At 44.2% G+C, this 27787-nt stretch overlaps 1 protein-coding gene across 6 annotated transcripts in view; it reads right to left on the bottom strand.

Annotated features, from left to right (window-relative positions):
- The window catches only part of agap3 (ArfGAP with GTPase domain, ankyrin repeat and PH domain 3), an 847377-nt gene that overhangs the window by 442965 nt on the left and 376625 nt on the right, over positions 1-27787 (bottom strand). For all 6 annotated transcript variants that reach the window (XR_005943290.1, XM_041189384.1, XM_041189385.1 and 3 more), the window contains exon 3: positions 1386-1473. Coding sequence is in view for 5 of the 6 variants with exons in the window: in XM_041189384.1 (XP_041045318.1) it covers positions 1386-1473 (88 nt within the window). In the remaining variant the exon portion in view is untranslated. The remainder of the gene's footprint in view (positions 1-1385; positions 1474-27787) is intronic.

Raw genomic sequence — 27787 nt, 5'->3', positions numbered from 1 at the left:
TTTTGGCTCTCTCTCCACACTGCTTAGTGGATTCTCGCCTTCTTTCCACACTCCTTAGTAGACTCTCACCTCTCTCTTTCCACATTCTTCTATGGACTCTTGTCCATCCCTCTGCATTCTTTAACGTACTCTCACCTTTCTCTCCGCACTCTTAAATGGACTCGCGCCACACTCCTTAATAGACTCTTGTCTCTTTTTCCACACTCCTTAATAGACTCTCACCTCTCTCTCTCTCTCTCTGCACTTTTTAATAGACTCTCTTCTCTCTGTCCTCGGTCTTTAAAGAACTTTCGCCTTTCTCTCCACACTCTTTAGTGGATTCTCACCTCTATCTCCACATTCTTCAAAGGACTCTTGCCTCTCTCTCTGTGCTCTTTAATGGACTCTCGCCTCTGTCTCTCCGCACTCTTTAGTGGGCTTTCGCCTGTCTCTCCACACTGCTTAGTCAACTCTCGCCTCCTCTCCACACTCTTTAATAGACTCTTTCCTCTCTTTAACGCTCTTTAATGAGCTCTCACCTCTCTCACAGCACCTTTTAATAGACTCTCACCTCTCTTTCGCCGCATTCTTCAATGGGCTCTTGCCTATCTCATTGCATTTTTTAATGGACTCTCGCCTCTCTCAATGCACTATTTAATGGACTCTTTCCTCTCTCTCCAAGCTCTTTAATAGACTCCCGCCTCTCTCTCCACGTTCTTTAATGAACTCTCACCTCTCTCACAGCACTCTTTAGTGGACTATCAGCTCTCTCTCCACATCCTTTTGCCTCTTTATCCACACTGCTTAGTGGACTCGAGCCTTCTCTCCACACTCTTTAATAGACTCTCACCTCTCTCTCTCCACATTCTTCTATGGATTATTGCCTATCGCTCTGCACTCTTTAATGGACTCTCAGCTTTCTCTCCTCACTCTTTAATGGACTCTCACGTCTCGCTCTGCACTCTTTAATAGAATCTCGCCTCTTCGCATTCTTTAGTGGGCTCTCGCCTCTCTCTCCATGCTCTTTAATGGACTCTTGCCTAGCTCTCTGCTCTTTAGTGGACTCTCACCTCTCCCTCTGTTCTTCACTGGACTCTCGCCTCTCTCTTCATGCTCTTTAATGGATTCCTGCCTATCTCCTGCACTCTTTAATCTTTTATGCACAGACCAACCATATTACAAGCAGACTTCCTCTCGCTATCTGTGCTGATCCATTTCAGTTTTTGGGTGAGGATATAGCATCGAATCTACCTTTAACAATGAGCTCCTGGGTATCAATCACTGTGATCAATCAATGCCTTTATCACATTGCAAGAATAGGAAGAAAATCATGGATGCAGCCCCATCACATTGCGTCCAACATAGTTTCATCAGGACGATCAACATACAGGCAACACACATCTTACCTTCTGGGGACTCCTCCTGCACGTAGGTGCCAGTTAAATACCGGTGAACAAGAGCAGACTTCCCACTCGACAGATTCCCCACGATTCCCTGGAAAAGAGAACATAGTGAGCTCAGTCATGATATAATCTCAGTGACCACCAGCTAGTTCAGCGATGATGAGAAAAGGTCACTCAGCACTCTGATTCACTAAAATTTCCTTGGCTGTGGGAAATGGAAGCTAATGCAAGTTGTTGCTGTTGAAAATACAGCCATTGAACAATGGATTGACAGACAGTCTGGTCTCTGAATCAGAGGTTTATGTGTTTCAGTGTCACTTCAGAAACTTCAGCACAGGATCCAGAAGGACACTCCAGTGCAGTACTGAAGAAATGGCGCACTGTCAGACGGGCAATACTGATGGAGCTCTGCACAGTCAGAGGGTCAGGGCTGAGGGAGAGCTACACTGTCGGAGGGTCGTTATTAAGGGAGCACTGCACCGTCGGAAGGTCAGTACCAAGGGAGTCGGCAGATCAGTACTGAGGGAGTGCTGCACTGTTAAAGAGTCAGTACTGAAGGAGTGCTGCACTGTCGGAGGGTCAGTACTGAGGGAACGCTGCACTGTCAAAAGGTCAGTATAGGGGGAGCGCCGCACTGTTGGAGGGTCAGTACTGAGGGAGAGCTGCACTGTCAGAGGGTCAGGGCTGAGGGAGAGCTACACTGTCGGAGGGTCAGTGCTGAGGGACCACCGCCCGCTTGGAGGGTCAGTACTGAGGTAGCATGGCACCGTCCGAAGGTCAGTACTGAGGGAGTGCTGCACTGTTGGAGGATCAGTACTGAGGAAGCGCTGCACTGTTGGACAGTCAGTACTGAGGGAGTGCTGCACTGCCGGAGGGTCAGTACTGAATGAGTACTGCACTGCCGGAGGGTCAGTACTGAATGAGTACTGCACTGTTGGAGGGTCAGTACTGAGGGAGTGCTGCACTGTTGGAGGATCAGTACTGAGGGAGCGCTGCACTGTTGGACGGTCAGTAATGAGGGAGTGCTGCACTGCCGGAGGGTCAGTACTGAATGAGTAATGCACTGTTGGAGGGTCAGTACTGAGGGAGCGCTGCACTGTTGGACGGTCAGTAATGAGGGCACTGCTGGAGTTGAAGTCTTTTGGATCAGATATTAAACTGTCCAATCATAAGAAAGATCCCTTTGATGATGAAGCAAGGTATTTTTTTTTATTCATTCACAGGATTTGGGCTTCGCTGGCTGGGCCAACCCTAATTGTCCATCCCTAATTGCCCTTGAGAAGGTGGGGGTGAGCTGCCTTCTTGAACCGCTGCAGTCCATGTGGTGTAGGTACACCCACAGTGCTGTTAGGGAGCGGGTTCCAGGATTTTGACCCAGTGACAGTGAAGCAACGGTGATATAGTTCCAAGTCAGGGTGGTGAGTGACTTGGAGGGGAACTTCCAGGTGGTGGTGTTCCAATGTGTCTGTTGTCCTTGTCCTTCTAGGTGGGAGAGGTCATGGGATTGGAAGGTGTTGTTGAAGGGACCTTGGTGAAATCCTGCAGTGCATCTTGTAGATGGTACACACACTGCTGCTACTGTGCATCATGGGGTGCCAATCAAGTGAGCTGCTTTGTCCTGGATGGTGTCCAGCCTCTTGAGTGTTGTGGGAGCTGCACTCATTCAGGCAAGAGGAGAGTATTCCATCACACTCCTGACTTGTGCCTTGCAGATGGTGGACAGACTTTGAGGAGTTACTCACTCCAAGATTTCCAGCGTCTGACCTGATCTTGTAGCCATCGTATTTATATGGCTGGTCCAGTTCAATTAGCTTCAGTTTCTGGTCAATGGTGCCTAGGTCTGGCCAATTTGATCCTCAGTCATCACAAACAGATTGTTTTTATTTGTTTATGGGACGTGGGTGTCGCTAGCCAGCGTTCATTGCCCAACCCTAATTGCCCTGTTCAGAGGGCATTTAAGAGTCAACCACATTGCTGTGGGTCTGGAGTCACGTGTAGGCCAGACCAGACAAGGTAAGGGCAGCAGATCTCCTCCTTCTCTATAGGGCATTAGTGAATCAGGTGGGTTTTTAGGACAATGGTTTTTGTGGTCATCATGAGACTTTTAATTCCAGGTTTTTTCTTACTGAATTCAGACTTCACCATCTGCCACGGCAGGATTTGAACCCAGTCCCCAGAGAATTACCCGGGGTCTCTGGATTACTAATCCAGTGACAATACCACTCTGCCACCGCCTCCCCCATGTGGTCATTTATAGATGGTTTTTTTGCTTCAATTTGCTGTGAACGAATTGACTGCCATCTTTGCTTTATTAACAATGGTGATTAAACTTCAAAAATAATACATTAGCCATCATGATTTTGTGCATCTTTGTGTCTGGCTCAATGTTGTCGAATAGTGCCATTTCCCACTAAGCCATCAGGGGGAGTGAGGTAACTATGTTTTCCAAGTAAGTGCTGCCCTGGGGAGAGCAGAGATTGTCAGCTCACACTGTATTTATACCTGTAAACTTTCAGCTCACACAGGGACAGGAAAATATTGAATTTATGAGAGTATTTCTCGAGTAAGAACTGATATCAATCTCTAACTGCTCTTTTTATGGAATATGTCTTGCTTCACAGAAGAATGAGTCTGTGGATTGATATCAGAGCACCGTGTTTACAGAGATACCTCATATACTCTGCACAAACACCTGGCACACTGCAGACCCCCAGGTCAGTCCACACTGTACTTTCACATGAACAAGTGTCCAGAGTCTACACAGCTCCTCAGCTGGTAACTGCACCATCCAGATAAACTCTGCAGGTTTTAAAAAACCCCAAGTCCACCCAGCCTGCACTCAGTGACTTCAAATGACAGTCAGGATGTGGACAATGATCTCAGCATTCCTGAGCAATGCAGAGGATGACTGGGAAAAGAAACACACACCGGTTCAAACTCCCTGCCCCTTCTTCCACTGCATGCTAACAGAGGATTCCTGCCCCTTCTTCCACTGCATGCTAACAGATGATTGTGAAGTCAAGGTACAATGCACCCCTCTGGCATACAATACCCAAAGGCTCTTTCTCTCTCATTTACACACACATGCTCTTCGGAGAACAATAGCTAAGTGCCTCTCTCGGATACAGTGCCCAAAGGGGTGACCCTTCATTCTACAAAGCAGCAATGATTGTATTTAACAAAATCATAGTAATGTATTGTGTGTGGTACACTTTAAGTCATGCCTGAGCATTATGCAATTGGAGGCTTTCTTGTGTGTTTTTTTAAACAAGCTGATACTGCCATTCTGGGCACTTGGGCTGATCAGGCTTGTTTTTTGGGTTGTACACTTTGTTCTGCGTCAGCACAGACTGATAATTACATAGTACAGCCCAAAATCAACACAAACAAGACAAAGAGTCTTCAGTGAGGATCCACCCCTTCATTAAGTGAACAAACGGCCCTTGATGGTACCTGACAACCAACGGTGAGGATTGGTAGGAGGGCACACAATCCTTTGGTCCTGGTCACGAGGAATAAAGTAATGGATACCTGGGCCTCTGTCACCCTGCCAAACCCTGGAAAGTTCACACCAGTTTCATGGTGTCCTCTTCACTCTCCACAGAGCAATAGGAGGGTAAACTGGGCTCAATTTCAGAGTTGATAAACATGCAATATACCAGGGTCACTATGGAAAGGAGAGGCCATCAGGAGGAGAACAACAAAAAATTGTGTTTATATAGCACCCGTAACACAGTAAAAAGCCCCAAAGTGCTTCACAGGATCGTTATCAAACAAATTATAACACTGAGCCGCATAAGGAGCTATAAAAAGGTAGTTTTTCAAGAATATTTTAAAGGCGAAAGAGAGGTAGAGAGGTTTAGGGAAGGAATTCCGTAGATTAGAGCCCAAGCAGCTGAAACTTGGACACCAATGATGCAGTAATGGAAACGGAGGAAGCTCCACAGGTCAGAATCAAGGAGCGCAGAAACCGCAAAGGATTAGGAACATAGGAACAGGAGAAGGCATTCAGGCCATTCAGCCTGCTCATGTTTGATCAATGCCTTTTACCCACACTATCCCCATAACCATTTATGTTATTGCTAATCAGAAATCTATCAATCTCTACCTTAAACATACTCAATGACTGAGCTTCCACAGCCCTCTGGAGTAGAGAATTCCAAAGATTCACAGCCCTCTGAGTAAAGAAATTTCTCCTCATCTTGGTCCTAAGTGGCTTCCCCCTTATTTTGAAATTGTGTCCCCTGGTTCTGGACTCCCCAACCAGGGTAAACATCTTACCTGCATCTACCCTGTCTATTCCTTTAAGTATTTTGTAAGTTTCAATGAGATCACCTCTCAGTCTTCAAAACTCCAGAGAATACAGGCCCAGTTTGCCCAATCTCTCTTCATAAAACAGTCCCACCATCCCTGAAACAAGTCTAGTGAACCTTCATTGCACTCCCTCTATGACAATAATGTCCTTTCTGAGGTAAGAGGACCAAAACTGCGTATAGTATTCCAGGTGCAGACTAACCAAGCTTCTATACAATTGAAGCAAGATTTCACTACTCCTGTACTCAAATCCTCTTGCGATAAAAGCTAACATTCCATTAGCTCCTATTCACCTACTGGACCTGCATGTTAACCTTCAGTGACTTATTGATGAGGACACCCAGGCACTTTTCTAATCTTTTACCATTTTGGAAATATTCTGCACATCTATTCCTCCTGTCAAAGTGGATAACCTCACATTTTTCCACATTGTATTCTGCCATGTTTTTGGCCACTCACTAAGTCTGTCCAAAACCTCCTATAGTCGCTTTACATCTTCCTCACAACACACAATCTCGCCTAGCTTTGTATCATCTGTGAATTTGGAAATATTACATTTGGTCCCCACATCCATAGAACCATAGAAAAGTTACAGCACAGAAGGAGGCCATTCGACCCATGCCAGCCCGAGGATACCCAGGTGCCTTTTCTAATCCCACCTTCCCGCACCCGGCCCATAGCCCTGCAGCTTACAGCACTTTAGGTGCAGATCCAGGTACTTTTTAAAAGAGTTTAGAGTTTCTGCCTCTACCACCAACTTGGGCAGCGAATTCCAGACACCCACTACCCTCTGCATAAAAAACTTCTTCCTCATGTCCCCCTACACCTTCTGACACTTATCTTGAATCTATGTCCCCTGGTTCTAGAAATCTCCACCAAGGGAAACAATTTTATCCTGTCCACTCTATTTATTCCCCTCATTATTTTGTACACCTCAATCAAGCCTTCTTTGTTCTAAGCAAAATAACCCCAACCTATCCAATCTCTCCTCGTAGCTACACTTTTCTAACCCTGGCAACATTCTTGTAAACCTCCTCTGCACTCTCTCCAGAGCTATTACATCCTTCCTGTAATGTGGTGACCAGAACTGCACACAATACTCCAGTTGTGGCCTCACCAGTGTTTTATACAATTCCAACATTATATCCTTACTTTTATATTCTATACCTCTGCCAATGAAGGAGAGCATTCCATATGCCTTCTTTATAACCTCTACCACCAACTTGGGCAGCGAATTCCAGACACCCACTACCCTCTACTGCCTTCAGGGGCCTGTGTACTTGTACACCAAGATCTCTCACTTCATCTACCCCTCTTAGTATATTCCCATTTATTGTGTAATCCCTGTAACTGTTTGACCTCCCTAATTGTATGACCTCACATGTCTCTATGTTAAAATCCATCTGCCACTTTACTGCCCACTCCACCAACCCACCTATATCGTTTTGGAGATTATGGCTATCCTCTACACTATCCACTACTCGGCCAATCTTTGTGTCATCTGCAAATTTCCCAATCATGTCCCCCACGTTCACGTCCAAATAGTTAATATATAACACAAACAGCAAGGGTCCCAACACCGAGCCCTGTGGAACACCACTTGAGACAACTTTCCATTCGCAAGAGCATCCATCGACCAAATCATCGATATATGTTGTGAACAGCTGGAGCCCAAGTACTGATCCTTGTGGTACCCCACTAGTCACAGCCTGTCAACACGAGAGTGACCCATTTATTCCTACTCTCTGTTTTCTGCCTACTAGCCAATCCTTAATCAATGTCAGTATATTGCCTCCTATCTCATGTGCTTTTATTTTGCTAATCAACCTCCTGTGGGGGACTTTATCAAAAATCTTCTGAAAATCCAAGTATACTACATCCATCAATTCTCCTCTTCAATTTTGTTAGTAACATCCTCAAAGAACTCCAACAAGGTCATCAAACATGATTTCCCATTCGCAAATCCACGCTGACTATGCCCAATTAGATCATGATTATCCAAGTGTCCATTTATCACATCCTTTATAATACATTCTAGCATTTTCCCTACTACTGATGTAAGGCTAACAGGTTTGTGGTTCCCTATTTTCTCTCTCCATCCTTCTTAAACAATGGGGTGATATTTGCTGCCATTGTCAAGAAAATATAATAATTCTCATAATGTTACTGGAATTTATTGTAAAATAGTGGTGTCTGTGTGTGTGAGACTTAAATGGATTAAAGGCAGCTCATCCGAAGGCTTTGATATAAACATGGTAAGCATGGTGGAAGCTTAGAATGTAAGATGTAAAAGGGAATTTGCATTTTTAAATAAACCAGCCTAGATTGTTTTCAAAGGAGGTCACCTGTGTCACCTAGCCAGGTGAAGTTTAGAAGCAGTATATTCATTTTTCCCAAAGATTACTGGTAAAACTTATTGCTATGAAATTTTTATTACCAGAAAGATAAAGTCCAAAGACATAGTGAAATAATGGGAATTTGCATTCAAAGGGGAAAGTATGTAAAAAGGAGCGAAGGCTGTGTGTAAGGGTAGGCATTTTTAAGATCACAAGTGTGAAAAGCCTTCAGCATCTATGCCTCAAACTTCTGTTTTCAAAGAACTGAAGTTAAGAAAACTCACTGTGAATTCGACAGGTTCGGGTATCGTGTGTCACCCTGCCTGGGTCTTTTAAAATCTGTGTGTTTTACTGTTGCCTTAACAAAAGTGTAACTGGGAGTCAGATTAACTAGGGGATTTAGAAGTCATCACAGTAACAATTTGTAGATCTATGTATGTATTTAAAATCATTTCTCTTATTAATAAATGTTTAATCTAGTTTTGTAAAAACCTATAAGACTTGGTGGTCTTATTACCACTGAATTCAAGGCACACATCTCAAAATTTACACAAATTGCAAAACAAGTTGTGGCAGTTGTTTCAAGTTTCCCTCTGGGATTTGAACAACTCAGCATTTACCATCGGCTGTGCCATAACACCTTCCAATCTTCAGGAACCATTCCAGAATACATAGAATTTTGGAAAATGATCACCAATGCATCCACTATCTCTATAGCAACTTCTTTCAACACTCTGAGATGCAGAATATCAGGTCTTGGGTACTTAGCAAATTTCAGTCCCATTAATTTCTCCAATACAACCTTCCTACTTATACTAATTTCCTTCAATTCGTCATTCTCCCATGTCCCTTGGGTCTCTAAATCTGGGTGATTTCCTGTATCTTCCTCAGTGAAGACAGACACAAAATAATCATTTAGCGTCTCTGCCATTGCTCTATTCCCCATATAAATTCTCCTGACTCTGCCTGTAATGGACCCACATTTGTCTTAGCCAAACGCTTCCTTTTTACAAACCTATAGAAGCTTTTATAGTCTCTTTTTGTTTTTTGCTAGATTGCATTCATATTCTATTCTCCCTCTCTTTACCAGTTTCTTGGTCTTCATTTGCTGTATTCCAAAAACCTCCCAATCCTCAGGTTTACTACTACTTCTAGCAACTTTATAAGCTTTTTCTTTTAATCTTATACAATCCTCAACTTCCTTTGTCAGCCACAGTTGACTGAATTTTTCTGGGTTTTTGCACCTTGAAGGAATGTATAGATGCTGTAAGCTAATGTAATAGTTTTTTGAAGACTATCCATTGCCTAGGTACAGTCATACCTTTTAATGTACTTTCCCAAACCACCTCAGCCAACTTGTCCCTCATGCCTTCATAATTTCCTTTATTCAACTTTAACACCCTTGTTTCAGAGTGAACTACCTCACTTTCAAACATAAAGCAAAATTTTATCATATTGTGGTCACTCATCCCTAAACGTTCTTTTACAACAAGATTATTAATTAGCCTCTTTCATTACACAATACTAGATCTAAAGTAACCTGTTCTCTAGTCAGCTCCTCAACATACAGCTCCAGAAAACCATCCCTCACACAGTCCAGAAACTCGAATTCCACAACATTAGTGCTCAATCGATTTACCCAGTCTATATGCAGATTGAAGTCACCCATGATTACTGTATTGCCCGTGCTACATGCTTCTTTCATCTACTGATTAACACCATGCCCCACATTACCACTACTGTTTGGTTGCCTATAAACAACTCCAACCAATCTCTGCTGTCCTTTGCTGTTTCTTAGCTCCACCCAAACAGATTCCACACATTGTCGTTCCGATCTGAGATCCTCCCTTACTAATGCACTGACTCCATCCCTTATTATCTGCACAACTCCGTCTCCTTTCCCTTCTTGTCTGTCCATCCTAAATGTCAAATATCCTTGACTATTCAGTTCCCAATCATTTTGATGTCATTCGCATTCGAAGCATATTCAGTTCTCTGCTTTGTTTTTCCTGCCTTCTAGTCTCACTGCTACTTCCTGTTACCAACTTTACTTTCTTCCAATTTTGGCCACACAGGTTCCCACCTCCTTGACAAGCTAGTTTAAACACACCCCAACAGCTCTAGCAAATCTCGCTGCGAGTATATCAGTCTCAGTCCTGTTCAGGTGCAACCCATCCAGCTTGTACAGATCCCATCTGCCAGAACCAGTCCCAATACCTCAGAAATCTGATGCCCTTCATCCTACACCAGTTCTCCAGCCACATATTTAATTGATCAGTCCTCCTATTCCTATGCTCACTAGCACTTGGCACTGGGGGTAATCCCGAGATTACTGCTCTTGAGGTCCTGAATATTCATTTCCTTCCAAAGTCCCTGAAATCTGCTTTCAGGACCTCATCCCTCTTCCTACCTATGCCATTGGTACCAACGTGGACCATGACTTCCGGCTGATCCCCTTCCCTCAAAGGATGCTCTGCAGCCTCTCCGTGACTTCCTTGACCTTGGCACCAGGGAGGCAACATGCCATCCTGGAGTCACGTTTACTGCCGCAGAAACACCTGTCTGATCCCCTGGCTATGGAATCCCTTATCACTATTGCCCTTCTATTCTTCTTCCTCTCTAATGTACAGCTGAGCTGCCCATGATGTCATGGATTTGGCTGCACTCCCCTGAAGAACCATCACCTTCATCAGCATCCAAAATGGAAAAGACTGATTAGCAAGCAGGATGGGGACTCCTGCGCTACCTGCCCGGTTCTCTTAGACTGCCTGGTGGTCACCCATTCCCTCTCTGGCTGTACGCTTGTGACCTGGGATGTGACCACCTCCCTAAACGAGGTATCCACGTAGTCATCTGCCTCGCGGATGCACAACTGTGACTTCAGCCACCACTGAAATTCCAAAAGCTGGAGCTCAAGCTTGTGTAGCTGGTGACACGTTGTACAGCTGTGTTTGTCAGGGACACATGGAGCATCCACAACTTCTCGTTATTCTAAAAACGGCTTATTACACAGTGTGGGGCTGGAGGAGATTACAGAGAAAGGGAGGGGCGAGGCCATGAAGGGATTTGAAAACAAGGATGAAAATTTTAAAATTATGGGGTTGAGGCAGCAAAGTGTTGGATGACCTCAAGTGTACAGGGGGTAGAATGAGGGACATCAGCTAGGAAAGCATTGGAACAGTCAAGTCTGCAGGTAACAAGGTATCACAGAGTATCAGCAGCACATGACCTGAGACAGGGGCAAAGTCAGGCAATGTAACTGAGATGGAAATAGGCTCAAATGTGTGGTCAAAAGTCCATCTTGGAGCCAAATGTGACACCAAGGTTTTAAACAGTCTGGCTAAGATTCAGACAGCTGCCAGGGAGAGGGATGGAGTCAGTAGCCAAGGAACCTTGATCATAGCAGGGACTGTATTGTTCATAGCAGGGACCATAGACAATGGTTTCAGACTTGTCAATATTTAATTGGAGGAATTTTCTGCTCATCCAGTACTACATGTGCAACAAGCAGTTTGATAATTTAGCAACAGTGAAGGAGCAGGAGAGGAGAGGCTGAGAAAGAGATCAGTGATAATGTGAAAACAAACACTCTGCTTTCAGATGATATGGCTGCAGGACAGCAAGTAGGTAAGAAATAGGAGGGGCCAAGGGCAGATCCTTGAGGGAGACCAAGGTAACAGTGCAGGAGCAGGAAGTGAAGCCATTGCAAGTTATTCTCTGGCTATGATTAGAGAAATAAGAAGTGGGAATGTTTACTGACGGTTTCACAATGTTCAACACCATGTTTAAAACAGCGAGGAGAGCCAGGAGATCAGTTTAAAACAGGGAAGAGAGCCAGGAGTTCAGTTTAAAACAGCAAGGAGAGCCAGGAGTTCAGTTTAAAACAGCAAGGAGAGAGCTGGGAGTTCAGCTTAAAACAGAGAAGAGAGAGCCAGGAGTTCAGTTTAAAACAGCGAGGAAAGCCTGGAGTTCAGTTTAAAACAGCAAGGAGAGCCAGGGTATCTCTTCTGTGTCTCTTTCAATTGGCCAAGTGGTTTAAATCAGGAGGCGTAAATACAGCTGAAGAGTACAGTTAAGAAATTCAGTTTTAAATATTTAACATCCAAATTAATGAATTTAAATAGAATAGAGATGGCTGGGCAGGTGAGGTGTTGCGGCTGTAGTATGTGGGAGCTGGTGGTCACCGGTGCAATCCATGGTGACCACGTCTGCACCATCTGTTGGCTGCTCGAGGAACTTCAGCTCAAAGTTGATTAGCTGGAGTCCAAGCTGCGGACACTGTGGCGCATCAGCGAGTGGGAGAGTTGCCTGGACTCGGTGTTTCAGGAGACAGTCACACCCTTAGATTAATTACATCAAATATGGACCGTGGTCAGGGACAGGAGGGTATGACTGCGAATGTGGCAGGTAAGGGGATCCAGAATTTAGTTTTGAAGACGCCTCAGCCGGTGCCATTGTCCAATGGGTTCTTGCTCCCAATGTGGATGAGGGCACAGACCGCAGGGAGGATGAGCGAAGACCACAACACCATGGTATAGAGCGCCATTCAAGTTGGAGGAGAAAAGAGAAATGTAGTAGTAATAGGGGACAGCATAGTTAGGGGAATAGATACTGTTCTCCGCAGCAAATAGAGAGCCCCGAAGGCTGTGTTGCCTACTTGGTGTGAAGGTCAAGGACATCTCTTCTGGGCCGGAGAGGAATTTGCAGTGGGAGGGGGAGGATCAGGTTGTGGTCCACATAGGTACCAACGACATAGGTAGGCCTAGGAAAGAGGTTCTGCTGAGGGACTATGAGCAGATCGGGGCTAAGTTAAAAAGCAGAGCCACAAAGGTAATAATCTCCAGATTACTACCTGAGCCATGTGCAAATTGGCATAGGGTAAATAAGATAAGAGAGGTAAATACATGGCTCAAAGATTTGTGTGGGAGAAATGGGTTCCAATTCATGGGGCACTGGCACCAGTACTGGGGAAGGAGAGAGCTGTTCCACTGGGACAGGCTTCATTTGGACCATGCTGGGACCAGTGTCCTGGCGAATTGTATAACTAGGGTTGTAGGTAGGACTTTAAACTAATTAGTGGGGGAAAGATTCAATTGAAGGGAAGTTTAAAAATCAAAAAGAAACGAGAGAGCAGAGGTGCAGAGTAGTGGAGAGGCAAACGATAATCAAAGTGTGACAGGAAGGGGCAGAAAATACAAGCAGAAGAGTGCAGCAGAAATTAGAACCAGAATGAGTACTAATGGTAAAAAGTCAAAGCTTAAGGCTCTTTATTTGAATGCAAACAGTATTTGTAACAAGATATATGAGTTGATGGAACAAATAGAAATAAATGAATATGACTTGATAGTTATTACAGGGACGTAGCTGCAGGGTGAAGAAGACTGGGGGAGTCAATATTCAAGGGTATTCAACATTCCAGAAAAATAGGCAAAAGGAAAAGGAGGTGGGGTAGCTTTGTTAATAAAGGAAGGTATCAGTGCAGTGCTAAGTAGTGATATAGGTGCAATAGATCGTGATGTGGAATCAGTTTAGGTGGAAATAAGGAATAGCAAGGTGAAGAAGTCATGGGTGGGAGTGGTCTATAGGCCCCCGAAGAGTTGCCTCACTGTAGGACAAAGTATAAATCTGGGAATTATGGAGGCATGTAAGAACAACAATTGTCATGGGTGATTTTAATCTGCATGTTGACTGGACAAATCAGATTGGCAGGGGTAGCATGGAAGACAAATTTGTAGAGTGCATCAGGGATTGTTTCATGGAACAATATATTGCAGAATCTACCCAGGAACAGGCTATTTTGGATCTAGTAATGTGTAATGACGTGGGATTGATAAGAGATATTGTAGTTAAGGATCCTCTAAGGGGTAGCGATCACAAAATGTTAGAATTTCAAATTCAATTTGAGAGCAAGCAACTCGGGTCTCAAACCAGTGTCTTCAACTTAAATAAGGGTAATTACAGAGCTATGAAGAACGAGTTGTCTAAAGCGGGAAAATAGACTAAGGGGAAGGTCAGTGGATGAGCAATGGCAGTCATTTAAGTACATATTTCATAAAGCTCGGCAAAAATTCATCCCGGTCAAAAAGAAGGAATCGGTGAGAAGGATGAACCAGCTGTGGTTAACAAAGGTGGTCAAGGAGAGTATCCAATCAAAAACTAAGGCATACAAAGCAGCAAAAATTAGTGGTAGGCCAAAGGATTGGGAATTTTTTTTAGGAACCAGCAGTGGATGCCTAAAAAGCTAATAAAGAGGAAGAAAATTGATTATGAAAGTAAATTGGCAAGAAATATAAAAACAAACAGTTTCTACGGGGATACAAAAAGAGAGTGGCTAAAGTGAACATGGGAGGATGCGACTAGAGAATTAATGACAGGGAACAAGGAAATGGCAGGTAATTTAAACCAATATTTTGCATCAGTCTTCATGGTGAAGGACAGTATAAACACCCCAAACATATCAGAGAAACCAGGAGCTAATGGGAGGGAAGATCTTGTAACTGTCTCTAGCATGAGGGACAAAGTATTTGACAAACTAATGGGACTAAAGGCAGACAAATCATCAGGACCTGATGGCCTGTATCCAAGGGCTTTAAAGGAAGTGGCTGCAGAGATAGTGGAGGTATTGGTCAAAATATTCCAGAACTCACTGGATTCCAGGTGGGTCCCAGCAGATTGGAAAACCAATAATGTGACGCCCTGTTCAAGAAAGGAGGGAAGCAAAAAGCAGGAAACTATACGCCAGTCAGCCTAACATCTATCATTGGGAAAATGCTAGGGTCCATTATTAAGGAAGAAATAGCAGGATATTTAGAAAAGCTTAACACAATCAAACCGAGTCATCATGGTTTTGTGAAAAGGAAATCAAATTTGACAAATTTGCTCGAGTTCTTTTGAGGATATAACAAGCAGAGCTGATAAAGGGGAACGGGTAGATGTAGCGTATTTGGATTTCCAGAAGGCACTCAATAAGGTGCCACATAAAAGGTTATTGCACAAGCTAGGAGCTCATGGTATTGGGGGTAATGTGTCAGCATGGATTGAGGGTTAGTTGACACACATAAGACAGAGAGTTGGGATTTATGGGTCTTTTTCAGGGTTGGAAAGACCAAACTAGTGGAGTACCACAAGGATCAGTCCTCGTGCTTCAATTATTTACTATCTATATTAATGTCTTAGAGGAGGGGACAGAGAGTAATGTATCCAAATTTGCTGACAATACAAAAATAGGTGGGAGGGCATGTTGTGATGAGGGCATACGGAATCTGTAAGGGAATATAGAAAGGTTGAGTGAGTAGGCAAAAACTTGACAGAAGGAGTTTAAATGTTAGGACATGCTATTTGATAGGAAGAATCAAAAGGCAGACTATTATTTAAATGGAGAGAGACTGCAAAAAAGTGCAGTACAGAGGGATCTGGGTGTTCTTGGGCATGAAACACAAAAAGTTAGCATGAAGGTGTAGCAAGGAATTAAGAAAGCAAATGGAATTTTGGCCAATATTGCTCGGGGGTTGGAGTTTAAAAATAGGGAAGACTTGTTACAACTGTACAGGGTGTTGGTGAGGCCGCACCTGGAGCACTGTGTACTGTTTTGGTCCCGTATTTAAGAAAGGATATACTGGCATTGGAGGCAATTCAAAAGAGATTCACCAGGTTAATTCATAGGATGAAGGGGTTGACTTATCAAGAACAGCTAAACAGGTTAGGCCTTTATTCATTAGAGTTTAGAAGAATGAGGGGTGATCTTATTGAAACGTATAAGATTCTGAATGGGCTTGACAGGGTAGATGTTGAGAAGATGTTTCCACTAGTGGAGGAATCTTGAACTAGGGGACATAGTTACAGAATAAGGGGAAACTCATTTAAAACTAAAAAGTGAAGGAATTTCTTCTCTCAGAGTGAATGCCTGGAATTTTCTACTGCAGAGAGTTGTGGAGGCGAGATCACTTAAAGTATTTAAAAAGGAGGTAGATAGATTTTTGAAATATCGGGGAGTTGAGGGCTACGAGGAGCTGGCACGAAAGAGGAGTTGAGGCCCAGGGCAGATCAGCCATGATCTTACTGAATGGTGGGGCAGGCTTGAGGGGCCAAATGACCTACTCCTGCTCCTACTTCTTATGCTCTTACTCATGATTCCACAGATCCTGAAGACATCCATGTCCATATAAGTAAGACCTAGACCATTTAGGCTTGGATTTTTAAAATTTATTCTTTCACAGGATGTGCGCATCGTTGGCTAGGCCAGCATTTATTGCCCATCCTAATTGCCCTTGAGGAGGTGGTGCTGAGCTGCCTTCTAGAACCGCTGCAGTCCCTGTGGTATAAGTACACCCACAGTGCGTTAGGGAACGAGTTTGACCCAGGAACAGTGAAGGAACGGCGATATATTTCCAAGTCAGGATGGTGAGTGCCTTGGAGGGGAACTTGCGGGTCATGGTGTTCCTATGTGTCTGCTGCCCTTGACCTTCTAGGTGGTAGAGGTCATGAGATTGGAAGGTGTTGTTGAAGGAGCCTTCGTGAGTTGCTACAGTGCATCTTGTAGAAACTATACACTGCTGCCACTGTGCATCAGTGATGCAGGGAGTGAATGCTGAAGGTGGTGAATGGGGTGCCAATCAAGTGGGGCAGGATGCTGCCAAGCTTCTTGAGCGTTGTGGGAGCTGCACTCATCCAGGCAAGGGGGAGTATTCCATCACACTCCTGACTTGTGCCTTGTAGATGGTGGACAGGCTTTGAGGAGTCGGGAGGTGAGTTACTTGCTACAGGATTCCCAGCCTCTGAGCTGCTCTTGAAGCCACAGTATTTATATGGCTCGTCCAGTTCAGTTTCTGGTGAATGGGCACCCCCTGGATAAAAACAAAAATATCTGGAAAAACTCAGCAGGTCAGCTCTACCTGTTTCACCACACCACACCCCAGCCCCCTCCGCCCTCTTAAACCAGCTTATATTTCACCCCTTTTCTATTTTTCCTTAGTTCTGTTGAAGAGTCATACACTCGAAACGTTAACTGTGTTCATCTCTGCAGATGCTGCCAGACCTGCTGAGTTTTTCCAGGTATTTTTGTTTTTGTTTTGGATTTCCAGCATCCGCAGTTTTTTGCTTTTATTTTAGGGCACCCCCAGGACGTTGATAGAGTGGGATTCAGTATGCCATTGTATTTTAAAAAAGGGTGCGGAGAGCTAGGTAGACTGAACGTTAATCAGGTTTGGAGAAAAATCAAAGTTTGACATCACAGGGAAACAGATAAGTGACTACAACTCCTCACACCCCGCTTCCTGTAAGGACTCCATCCCATTCTCTCAGTTCCTTCACATCTGTTCCGATGATTTCACTTTCCAAAACAGTTCCTGTGACATGTCACCCCACCAGCCTCCACATTCAAAGGATCATCCTCTGCCATTTCCACCAACTCCAGCATGATGCCACCACCAAACACATCTTCCTTTCACCTCCCCCCCAAACCCCCCCGACCCCGGTGACATTCCGCAGGGATCGTTCCCTCTGGGACACTCTGGTCCACTCATCCATCAGCCCCTACACCTCAACCCCCTCCCACTGCACCTTCCCATGCAACCGCAGAAGGTGCAACACCTGCCCCTTTACTTCCCCCCTCCTCACCGTCCAAGGGCCCAAACACTCCTTTCAAGTGAAGCAGCATTTCACTTGCACTTCCCTCAATTTAGTCTACTGCATTCGTTACTCCCAATGCGGTCTCCTCTACAAGGGAGAGACCAAACACAGACTGGGTAACCACTTTGCGGAACACCTTCGGTCTGTCTGAAAGCATGACCCAGACCTCCCTGTCACTTGCCATTTCAACACACCACCCTGCTCTCATGCCCACATGTCCATCCTTGACCTGCTGCATTGTTCCAGTGAAGCTCAACGCAAACTGGAGAAACAGCACCTCATCTTCCGACTAGGCACTTTATAGCCTGCCGGCTTTAACATTGAGTTCAACAACTTCAGATCATGAACTCTCTCCTCCATCCCCACCCACTTTCTGATCCTCCTTTTTCCAATAATTTATATTTTTTAATATATTTTTCTTTTCCCACCTATTTCCATTATTTTTAAATGTATTTCCATCCATTGTTTCATCTCCACTTTCTTGCCTATTTCGTTCCCTTCCCCCCACTCCACCCCCACTAGGGCTATCTGTCACTTGCTCGTCCTGCTTTCCACCCTTAATGTCACCATTAGCACATTCCTTAGCTAATATCACCACCATCAACACCTCTTTGTCCTTTTGTCTATGACATCTTTGGAAATCTCCTCTTTGCCTCCACCTATCACTCGCCCTCTATCCAGCTCTACCTGTCCCACCCTCCCTCAACCAGCTTATATTTCACCTCATTTCTATATTTCCTCAGTTCTGATGAAGAGTCATACGGACTCGAAACGTTAACTGTGTTCCTCTCTGCAGATGCTGTCAGACCTGCTGAGTTTTTCCAGCTATTTTTATTTTTGTTTCAGATAAGTGATTGGTTGGTGAGTGCTTTACTCATTTACCTTTCAAAACTCAGGTAATTTATTTGTAATTGTAATATTTAATTGGTATTGGAGAAGTTCATTAGTGGTAATAAAGCTTATTGGGAGTAGTAAGGTTTATTAATTCAAAATTAATTAAGAAAATAAATTAATTAGCACATAATAATAAAGATGGAAGGGCAGGTCAAGTGTGCCAGCTTGCAGAATGTGGGAGCTCCTGGACACCGGTGTTATCGAGGGCAAACATGCCTCAGTAAGTGTCTGCATCTTGGGGAGCTTTGGCTCAGAGACATTGAGCTGGAGACCAAGCTGCAAACACTGCGATGCATTGGGCAGGTAGAAAGTGACCTGGACACTTGTTCCAGGAGACAGTCACTCCCATTAGGATAGGGTCTTCTAATTTAGTCAGTGGTCAGAGATAGGAGGGTCTGACTGCAAGTGAGGGAGGTATGGGGACCCAGAAGGTATAAGTGGAGGACCTTCAGCCTTTGCAATTGTCCAATAGGTTTGAGGTTCTTGCAACCTGTATAGATGAAAGCAGTGGCAGCAGAGTGGATGAGCAAACTGACCATGTCACTGTGATACAGGAAGCCACTCAAGCAGCGGGCATTAATAGGAATGTAGTGGTAGTAGGAGACAGTTTAGTCAGAGGGATAGACACAGTTCTCTGCAGTCAAGAGCGAGAGTACAGATGGCTGTGTTGCCTGGCTATTGCCAGGGTTCAGGAAATCTGCTCTGGGCTGGAGAGGAACCTGCAGTGGGAGGGGGAGGATCCAGTTTTCACGGTCCACGTAGATACCAATGACTTAGGTAGCACTAGGAAAGAGGTTCTGTTCATAAGTCATTGAAGGTGGCAGGGCATGTTCAGAGAGCAGTTAATAAAGCAGATAGTATCTTACGCTTTATTATTGGGGCATTGACTGCAAGAGTAAGGAGGTCATGTTGAACTTGTATAAGACAACAGTTAGGCCCCATCTGGAGTACTGTGTCCAGTTCTGGGTGCCATGCTTGGGGAAGGGTGTGAAGGTATTGGAGAGAGTACAGAGCAGATTCACAAGATTCCAGGGATAAAAAACTGTAGCTATGAGGATAGATTGGAGAGATTGTTTTTCTTGGAGCAACAAAGGCTGAGGGGAGACTTGATAGAGGTATTCAAGATCCTGAGGGGCATGGACAGGGTGAATAGTGAGAAACTGTTCCCATTTAAGAGAGCATCAAGAACTAGAGGGCACAGATTCAAAATAATCAGCAAAAGGAGTAAAAGTGACATGAGGAAAATTTTTTTCAACCAGCGGGTGGCTGGAGTTTGGAACAAACTTCCTGAAAGGGTGGTGGAGGCAGGTTCAATCGAGGGATTCAAAAGGGAATAGGGTCTCTATCTGAAAAGAGAGAATGTGCAAGGTTATGGGAATAAGACAGGAGAGTGGGACTAGGTAGAATGCTCTTGCACAGAACCAGTGCAGACTCAACGGGCCAAATGGCTTCCTTTTGCACTGCAAAATTCTGTGATTTTGTATTTCTGTGTTGAGGGACTATGAACAGCAAGGGGCCAAATTAAAAAGCAGAACCTCAAAGGTAATAATTTCTGGGTTAATACCTCAGCCTCGAGGAATCTGGTGTCGGTGTCAAGAAGAGATATTAACGTCTATAAGGTTATTGGAAATTATTGTTAAGTTGGAATTGTAGTAGGGTCTGTGTCTATGTGTGTGTCTGTGTGTTGGATAAAGCCAGCTAGTCCGGATGCATTGATGTATAGTAGTTTGAGATGTTAATTAGATAAATGTAAGAAGGTAAAATACAATTTGCATTTTTAAACAAACCATTGAAAAGAATGGGTGAAATCTTGCACCAATCTGGGAGACGCCAAGCAATGTGTATATTACTAATAAAATTGGTGGGATGATAGGGTTAATGTTAGGAGAGGTAAAATTAAAAAACATAGTAACACAATGGAAAACTTACATTCAAAGGGGAAGCTAGGTATAAACAGAAAGGAGTTTGTATGTCAGTAAGAGGCATTCAAGATCTAACCAGCCTGGAAGCCTACAACTGTGTCTGCAAAGGAATTTCATTTTGAATCCATATGGGTCAAACGTGCTTTACCTGGTATCTGTTTAAAGCCGATGGCCTGAATTTTTCCCACGTCGGGCGGGCTTGGCAGGAGCAGTCGCGGAGCCAAACACCACCCCTGAGAAGCTCTGCACTGTCATTTTACATGGGTGGGCCAATTAAGGCCCACCCAGTGCAATATGCGAGCGGGCTACCTATGCAGGCTGGTGGGGAGGGAGAGTCGGGTCCAGCACTCTTTTGCGCATGCGCACTAAAGAGCGCTTCAATCTCTCTGAGCCATGGAGCTGCCTCAGGGAGAATGAAGCGGTTTATTAAAAAACTTTTAAAGACATTAAAAATTTAATGAAACATTTCCCCTCGTGTGACTGTCACATGAGATGGGGTATGTTTTTATTTTTCATAGAAACTTTTTATTTAAGTAGTAAAAGCTTTAGGAAACCTCATCCCACTCGTGGGTGAGGTTTCCTAAAAAACGTAAAGGCTGCTTGGCCTTCTCATCTGCCCGCCAACCTTAAGATTGGACGGGCAGCGTAAAGTTGAAATTAATTACTTCGTTAATGGCCTTAATAGGCCTCTCAATTAGCGGCGGGCATGCAGCCAATTCCAGCGTGCGCCCACGGAACAAAATATCACGAGACAGCATGATGACATTGGGACACACACCCACCCCCACATGCTGAAAGTAAAATCCTGGCCTGTGGATTATTGCTGCCTTGATTTACCTGGGAATGATTAAGTTGGGGATTTGTTTAAAAGTTATTATGGTAGTAATTTGTAGACATGTGTATGTATTTAATTTGTTGTAATCTTTAATTTAGTTTTATATAAAAAAACCTCTTGAGGCTTGAGGCTCGGTGGTTTTATTCCTAAATTCAGAGCTGCATCACAAACATACCAATTGAAAATGTTGGTTATGACAGTTCCTCTGGGATTTAAACAACTCAGCCTTTACCAATAGCTGTGTCATAACAATAGGGTAAATCAGATTAGATGGTTAAATGCGTGGCTCAAAGGTTGCTGTGGGAGAAATGGGTTACATTTTATGGGGCACTGGCACCAGTACTGGGGAAATGGCAGCTGTACTATTGGGAGGGTCTTCACCTGAACCATGTTCTGGCGAGTTACAAAACTAGAGCAGTAAAGAGGGCTTTAAACTAAATATGGGGGCAAGGGATCAAGTTTGGGAAGGTGTGATGAATTAAACAGGGAAGACAAGACAAAGGAGCAAGGTAGGAATATCTAAATTGATAATCAAAGCAGGCAGGAAGGGGCAGACTGTACAAGGTTAAGAGTGCATTAGCAGATAAGGCTAGAGGATACAAAGATAGTAAATATACAGAACTAAAGGCTCTGTATTTGAATGCACATATAACTCGTAACAAAACATATAAATTGACAGCAGAAATAGAAATAAATATATATGATCTGATAACCATTACAGAGACATGGTTACAGGATGACAAAGACCAGTACCTGAATATTCAAGGCATTTAAAAAGGACAAGAAGCTAGAAAAAGGTAGAAGGGCTGCTCCGTTAATTAAGGATGACATTGGCAAATCAGAAAATTGGACAGAATATAAAGAACAGTAAGGAATGATGAAAAGATTAATAAGAACAGAGAAATTAGGGTACAAGGGAAAGCTAGCTAGAAATATAAAAACAGATAGTAAGAGTTTCTACGGGTATTTCAAAAGGAAATAAGTAAAGTGAGCATTGGTCCTCTGGAGAGTGAGTCTAGAGAATTAATAATGGAAAATAAGGAAATGGCTGTAGAGGAAACAAATAACATCCCAGAAATAATTGCGAATTAGGAGGTGAAAGGGAGGGAGGAACTTAAAACAATTACAAACACCAGGTAAAGGGTACTGAGAAAATTATTACAAATAAAAGCTGACAAATCCCCAGGTCCTGATGGATTTCATCCTAGGGCCTTAAAAGAAATGGCTGCTGAGAGAGTAGATGCATTGGTTTTAATTTTCCAAAATTTCCTAATTTCGGGAATGGTCCTATCAGATTGAAAAATAGTGAATGTGACTCCTCTATTGAAGAAAGGCGGGAGACTGAAAGCAGGAAACTACAGGCCAGTTAACTTAACACCTACCATAGGAAAGTTGCTGGAATCTATTGTTAAGGAGGTTATAGTGGGGAAATTAGAAAATTTCAAAGCAATCAGGCAGAGTCAACATGGTTTTATGAAAGGGAAATCATGTTTCCCTAATTTATTGCAGTTCTTTGAAGAGGTAAGAAGCAACCTGGATAAAGGGGAACCTGTGGGTGTGGTGCACTGAGGTTTCCAGAGGCATTTGATAAGGTGCCACAGCAAAAGTGACTGCAAAATAAGAGCTCATGGAGTAGGGTTTAACGTAATAGCAAGGATAAAAAATTGGTTGGCTAACAGGAAACAATGAGTAGTCATAAACAGGTCATTGTCGGGTTGGCAAGCTGTGACGAGTGGCGAGCCACAGGGGTCAGTGCTGGGACCTAAACTATTTACAATTCATATCAATGACTTGGATAAAGGGATACAGCGTATGGTTGCTAAATTTGTTGATGACACAAAGATAGGTAGGAAAGTAAGTTGTGAAGAGGACATAAGGAGTCTGCAAAGGGATATAGACAGGTTAAGTGAGTGGGCAAAAATTTAGCAGATGGAGTATAATGTGGGAAAATGTGAACTTGTCCACTTTGGCTGGAAGAACAGAAAAGTAGCATCATGTTTAAATGGAGAGAGATTAAAGAACTCTGACGTACAGAGGGATCTGGTTGTGCTGGTACATGAATCACAGAAGGCTGCAGGTAGAGCAAGTGATTAGGAAGTCAAATGGAATTTTGTCGTTTATTGCAAGGGGAATGGAACATAAAAGTCATGATGTTTTCTACAGGGCATTGGTCAGACCACATCTGGAGTGCTGTGTACAGTTTTGGTCTCCTTACTTAAAGAAAGATGTAAATACATAAGATAGAGTTCAGAGAAAGTTCACTTAACTGTTAACTGGGATGGGAGGAACGTGATCTTATGAAGAAAGGTTGGACAGGTATCCATTGGAGTTTAGAAGAGAGAGGTGATATAAAGATCCTCAGGGAATTTCACATGGTGCATGCTGAAAGGAGGGTTCCCTTTCTGGGAAAGGCTAGAACCAGGGGACGCAGTTTAAAAACAAGGTGCCTCCCATTGAAGGCACAGATGAGGAGAATTTTTTTTCTCCCAGAGGGTCATGAAGCTGTGGAACTCTCTTCCCCAACATGTGGTGGAGGCAGGGTCATTGAATATCTTCAAGACAGAGGTAGATAGATTCTTGACAAACAAGGGAGTCAAAGATTATCGGGAGGTAAGCAAAAAAGGATTTGAAGTCACATTCAAATCAGCCATGATCTTATTGAATAGGGGAGCAGGCTCGAGTGTCATGAAAATATATTAATGTCTATAATGTTATTGGAACTCATTTTTTAAAATAAATTTCTAGTGGGGTCTATGTCTATGTATGTGTCTGTGTGTCTTAATTGGATTAAAACCAGCTAGTCTAGGTGCTTTGATGGATAGTAGTTTTGAGATGTTAATTAGATAAACGTAAGGAGGGTAGAAGATGAAGCATAAATTTGCATTTGTTAAAAGAAACCATTTAAGACTGCAGATGAAATCTTACACCTAGTTAGAAGATGCCAGGCAACGTGTTTATTTTTTTTCAGCTTACTAATAAAATTGGTGGGATGAAAGGATGTTATTGTTGGAAGAGGTAAAGTTAAAAGTCTAGCGATACAATGGAAAATTTACATTCAAAGAGAAAGATATGTATAAAGGAGAAAGGGGATTGAGTGTAAGGGAAAGGCATTTTAAGATCTAACAAGTGTGAGAAGCCTCCAGCCTGTAAGCCCCAAGTCAATCTGCAAGGACCCAGAGCTAAAAGAAACTCATTATGAATGCGACTGTCCAGGGTCTGTTTTACTGTTGCCTTTATGAGTGTGTAACTAAGAGTCAGGTTAATTAGAGGATTTTTGTAGTTATTATAGTAGTAATTTTGTAGACCTATGTGTGCGTTTACAATCTTTCTTGTAATAATAAATGTTTAATTTAGTTTTATAAAAAACCTCAAGACTCTGTGGTCTTATTACTACTGAATTCAAAGTCTGCATCTCGAAACATACAAATTGCAAAGATGGGTTATAACAGTGGTTTCAAGATTCCATCTGGGATTTGAACAACTCAGCCTTTACCATCGGCTGTGTCATAATACGAGGGAGCGAATGGCCTACTCCTGCTCCTAATTCATATGTTTGCAATATCGACAACACCTTCCATCACTAAGCTGTTGATCAAGATCAGATTGAAGGGGAGATAACTGGCCGGTATAAAAACAAAAAAACTGCGGATGCTGGAAATCCAAAACAAAAACAAAAACAGAATTACCTGGAAAAACTCAGCAGGTCTGGCAGCATCGGCGGAGAAGAAAAGAGTTGACGTTTCGAGTCCTCATGACCCTTCGACAGAATTTGAGTTCGAGTCCAAGAAAGAGTTGAAATATAAGCTGGTTTAAGGTGTGTGTGTGGGGGACGGAGAGAGAGAGAGAGAGAGAGGTGGGGGGGGTGGTGTGGTTGTAGGGACAAACAAGCAGTGATAGAAGCAGATCATCAAAAGATGTCAACAACAATAGTACAAAAGAACACATAGGTGTTAAAGTTAAAGTTGGTGATATTATCTAAACGAATGTGCTAATTAAGAATGGATGGTAGGGCACTCAAGGTATAGCTCTAGTGGGGGTGTTTTTTTTTAAAAATAAGTGGGAAAAGGAAAATGTTTATAATTTATTGGAAAAAAAAGGAAGGGGGAAACAGAAAGGGGGTGGGGATGGGGGAGGGAGCTTACGACCTAAAGTTGTTGAATTCAATATTCAGTCCGGGAGGCTGTAAAGTGCCTAGTCGGAAGATGAGGTGTTGTTCCTCCAGTTTGCGTTGGGCTTCACTGGAACAATGCAGCAAGCCAAGGACAGACACGTGGGCAAGAGAGCAGGGTGGAGTGTTAAAATGGCAAGCGACAGGGAGGTTTGGGTCATTCTTGCGGACAGACCGCAGGTGTTCTGCAAAGCGGTCGCCCAGTTTACGTTTGGTCTCTCCAATGTAGAGGAGACCACATTGGGAGCAACGAATGCAGTAGACTAAGTTGGGGGAAATGCAAGTGAAATGCTGCTTCACTTGAAAGGAGTGTTTGGGTCCTTGGACGGTGAGGAGAGAGGAAGTGAAGGGGCAGGTGTTGCATTTTTTGCGTGGGCATGGGGTGGTGCCATAGGAGGGGGTTGAGGAGTAGGGGGCGATGGAGGAGTGGACCAGGGTGTCCCGGAGGGAGCGATCCTTACGGAATGCCGATAGGGGGGGTGAAGGGAAGATGTGTTTGGTGGTGGCATCATGTTGGAGTTGGCGGAAATGGCGGAGGATGATCCTTTGAATGCGGAGGCTGGTGGGGTAATAAGTGAGGACAAGGGGGACCTTATCATGTTTCTGGGAGGGAGGAGAAGGCATGAGGGCGGATGCGCGGGAGATGGGCCGGACACGGTTGAGGGCCCTGTCAACGACCGTGGTTGGAAAACCTCGGTTAAGGAAGAAGGAGGACATGTCAGAGGAACTGTTCTTGAAGGTAGCATCATCGGAACAGATGCGACAGAGGTGAAGGAACTGAGAGAATGGGATGGAGTCCTTACAGGAAGCAGGGTGTGAGGAGCTGTAGTCGAGATAGCTGTGGGAGTCGGTGGGTTTGTCATGGATATTGGTGGACAGTCTATCACCAGAGATTGAGACAGAGAGGTCAAGGAAGGAAGGGAAGTGTCAGAGATGGACCACATGAAAATGATGGAGGGGTGGAGATTGGAAGCAAAATTAATAAATTTTTCCAAGTCCCGACGAGAGCATGAAGCGGCACCGAAGTAATCATCGATGTACCGGAGAAAGAGTTGCGGAAGGGGGCCGGAGTAGGACTGCAACAAGGAATGTTCCACATACCCCATAAAGAGACAGGCATAGCTGGGGCCCATGCGGGTACCCATAGCCACACCTTTTATTTGGAGGAAGTGAGAGGAGTTGAAGGAGAAATTGTTTAGTGTGAGAACAAGTTCAGCCAGACGGAGGAGAGTAGTCGTGGATGGGGATTGTTCGGGCCTCTGTTCGAGGAAGAAGCTAAGGGCCCTCAGACCATCCTGGTGGGGGATGGAGGTGTAGAGGGATTGGACGTCCATGGTGAAGAGGAAGCGGTTGGGGCCAGGGAACTGGAAATTGTTGATGTGACGTAAGGTGTCAGAGGAATCACGGATGTAGGTGGGAAGGGACTGGACAAGGGGAGAGAGAAGGGAGTCAAGATAATGAGAAATGAGTTCTGTGGGGCAGGAGCAAGCTGAGACGATCGGTCTACCGGGGCAGTTCTGTTTGTGGATTTTGGGTAGGAGATAAAAGCGGGCCGTCCGAGGTTGGGCGACTATCAGGTTGGAAGCTGTGGGAGGGAGATCCCCAGAGGAGATGAGGTCAGTGACAGTCCTGGAAACAATGGCTTGATGTTCAGTGGTGGGGTCATGGTCCAGGGAGAGGTAGGAGGAAGTGTCTGCGAGTTGACGCTCAGCCTCCGCGAGGTAGAGGTCAGTGCGCCAGACAACAACAGCACCACCCTTGTCAGCGGGTTTGATGACAATGTCAGGGTTGGACCTGAGAGAATGGAGTGCAGTAAGTTCAGAGAGAGACAGGTTAGAATGGGTGAGAGGAGCAGAGAAATTGAGACGACTAATGTCGCGCCGACAGTTCTCAATGAAAAGATCAAGAGAAAGTAAGAATCCAGAGGGAGGGGTCCAGGTGGAGGGAGAATATTGGAGATGGGTAAAAGGATCCATTGAACTGGGAAAGGACTCCTGTCCAAAGAAGTGAGCCCGGAGACGAAGACGGCGGAAGAAGAGTTCAGCATCATGCCGAGCCCGAAATTCATTGAGGTGAGGGCGTAAGGGTATGAAACTAAGTCCTTTGCTGAGCACTGAACGTTCAGCATCGGAGAGGGGAAGGTCAGGGGGTATAGTGAATACACGGCTGGGGTTGGGATTGGAAGAAAGGGTGGGGACGGAGGGACAGGCAGGGGTGGAGGGTCCTAGATGGGTGTTGGTGTCGATGAGTTGTTGGAGCTTGCGTTCCTTAGCACTTGAGAGAAAGAGAAAAAGTTTCTTGTTGAGGCG

The sequence above is a fragment of the Carcharodon carcharias genome, chromosome 6 (genome assembly GCF_017639515.1).
Source record: "Carcharodon carcharias isolate sCarCar2 chromosome 6, sCarCar2.pri, whole genome shotgun sequence".
Classification (NCBI taxonomy): domain Eukaryota; kingdom Metazoa; phylum Chordata; class Chondrichthyes; order Lamniformes; family Lamnidae; genus Carcharodon; species Carcharodon carcharias.
Note: the sequence above shows the minus strand (reverse complement) of the source record. Positions and strands in the feature narration are given on the sequence as shown.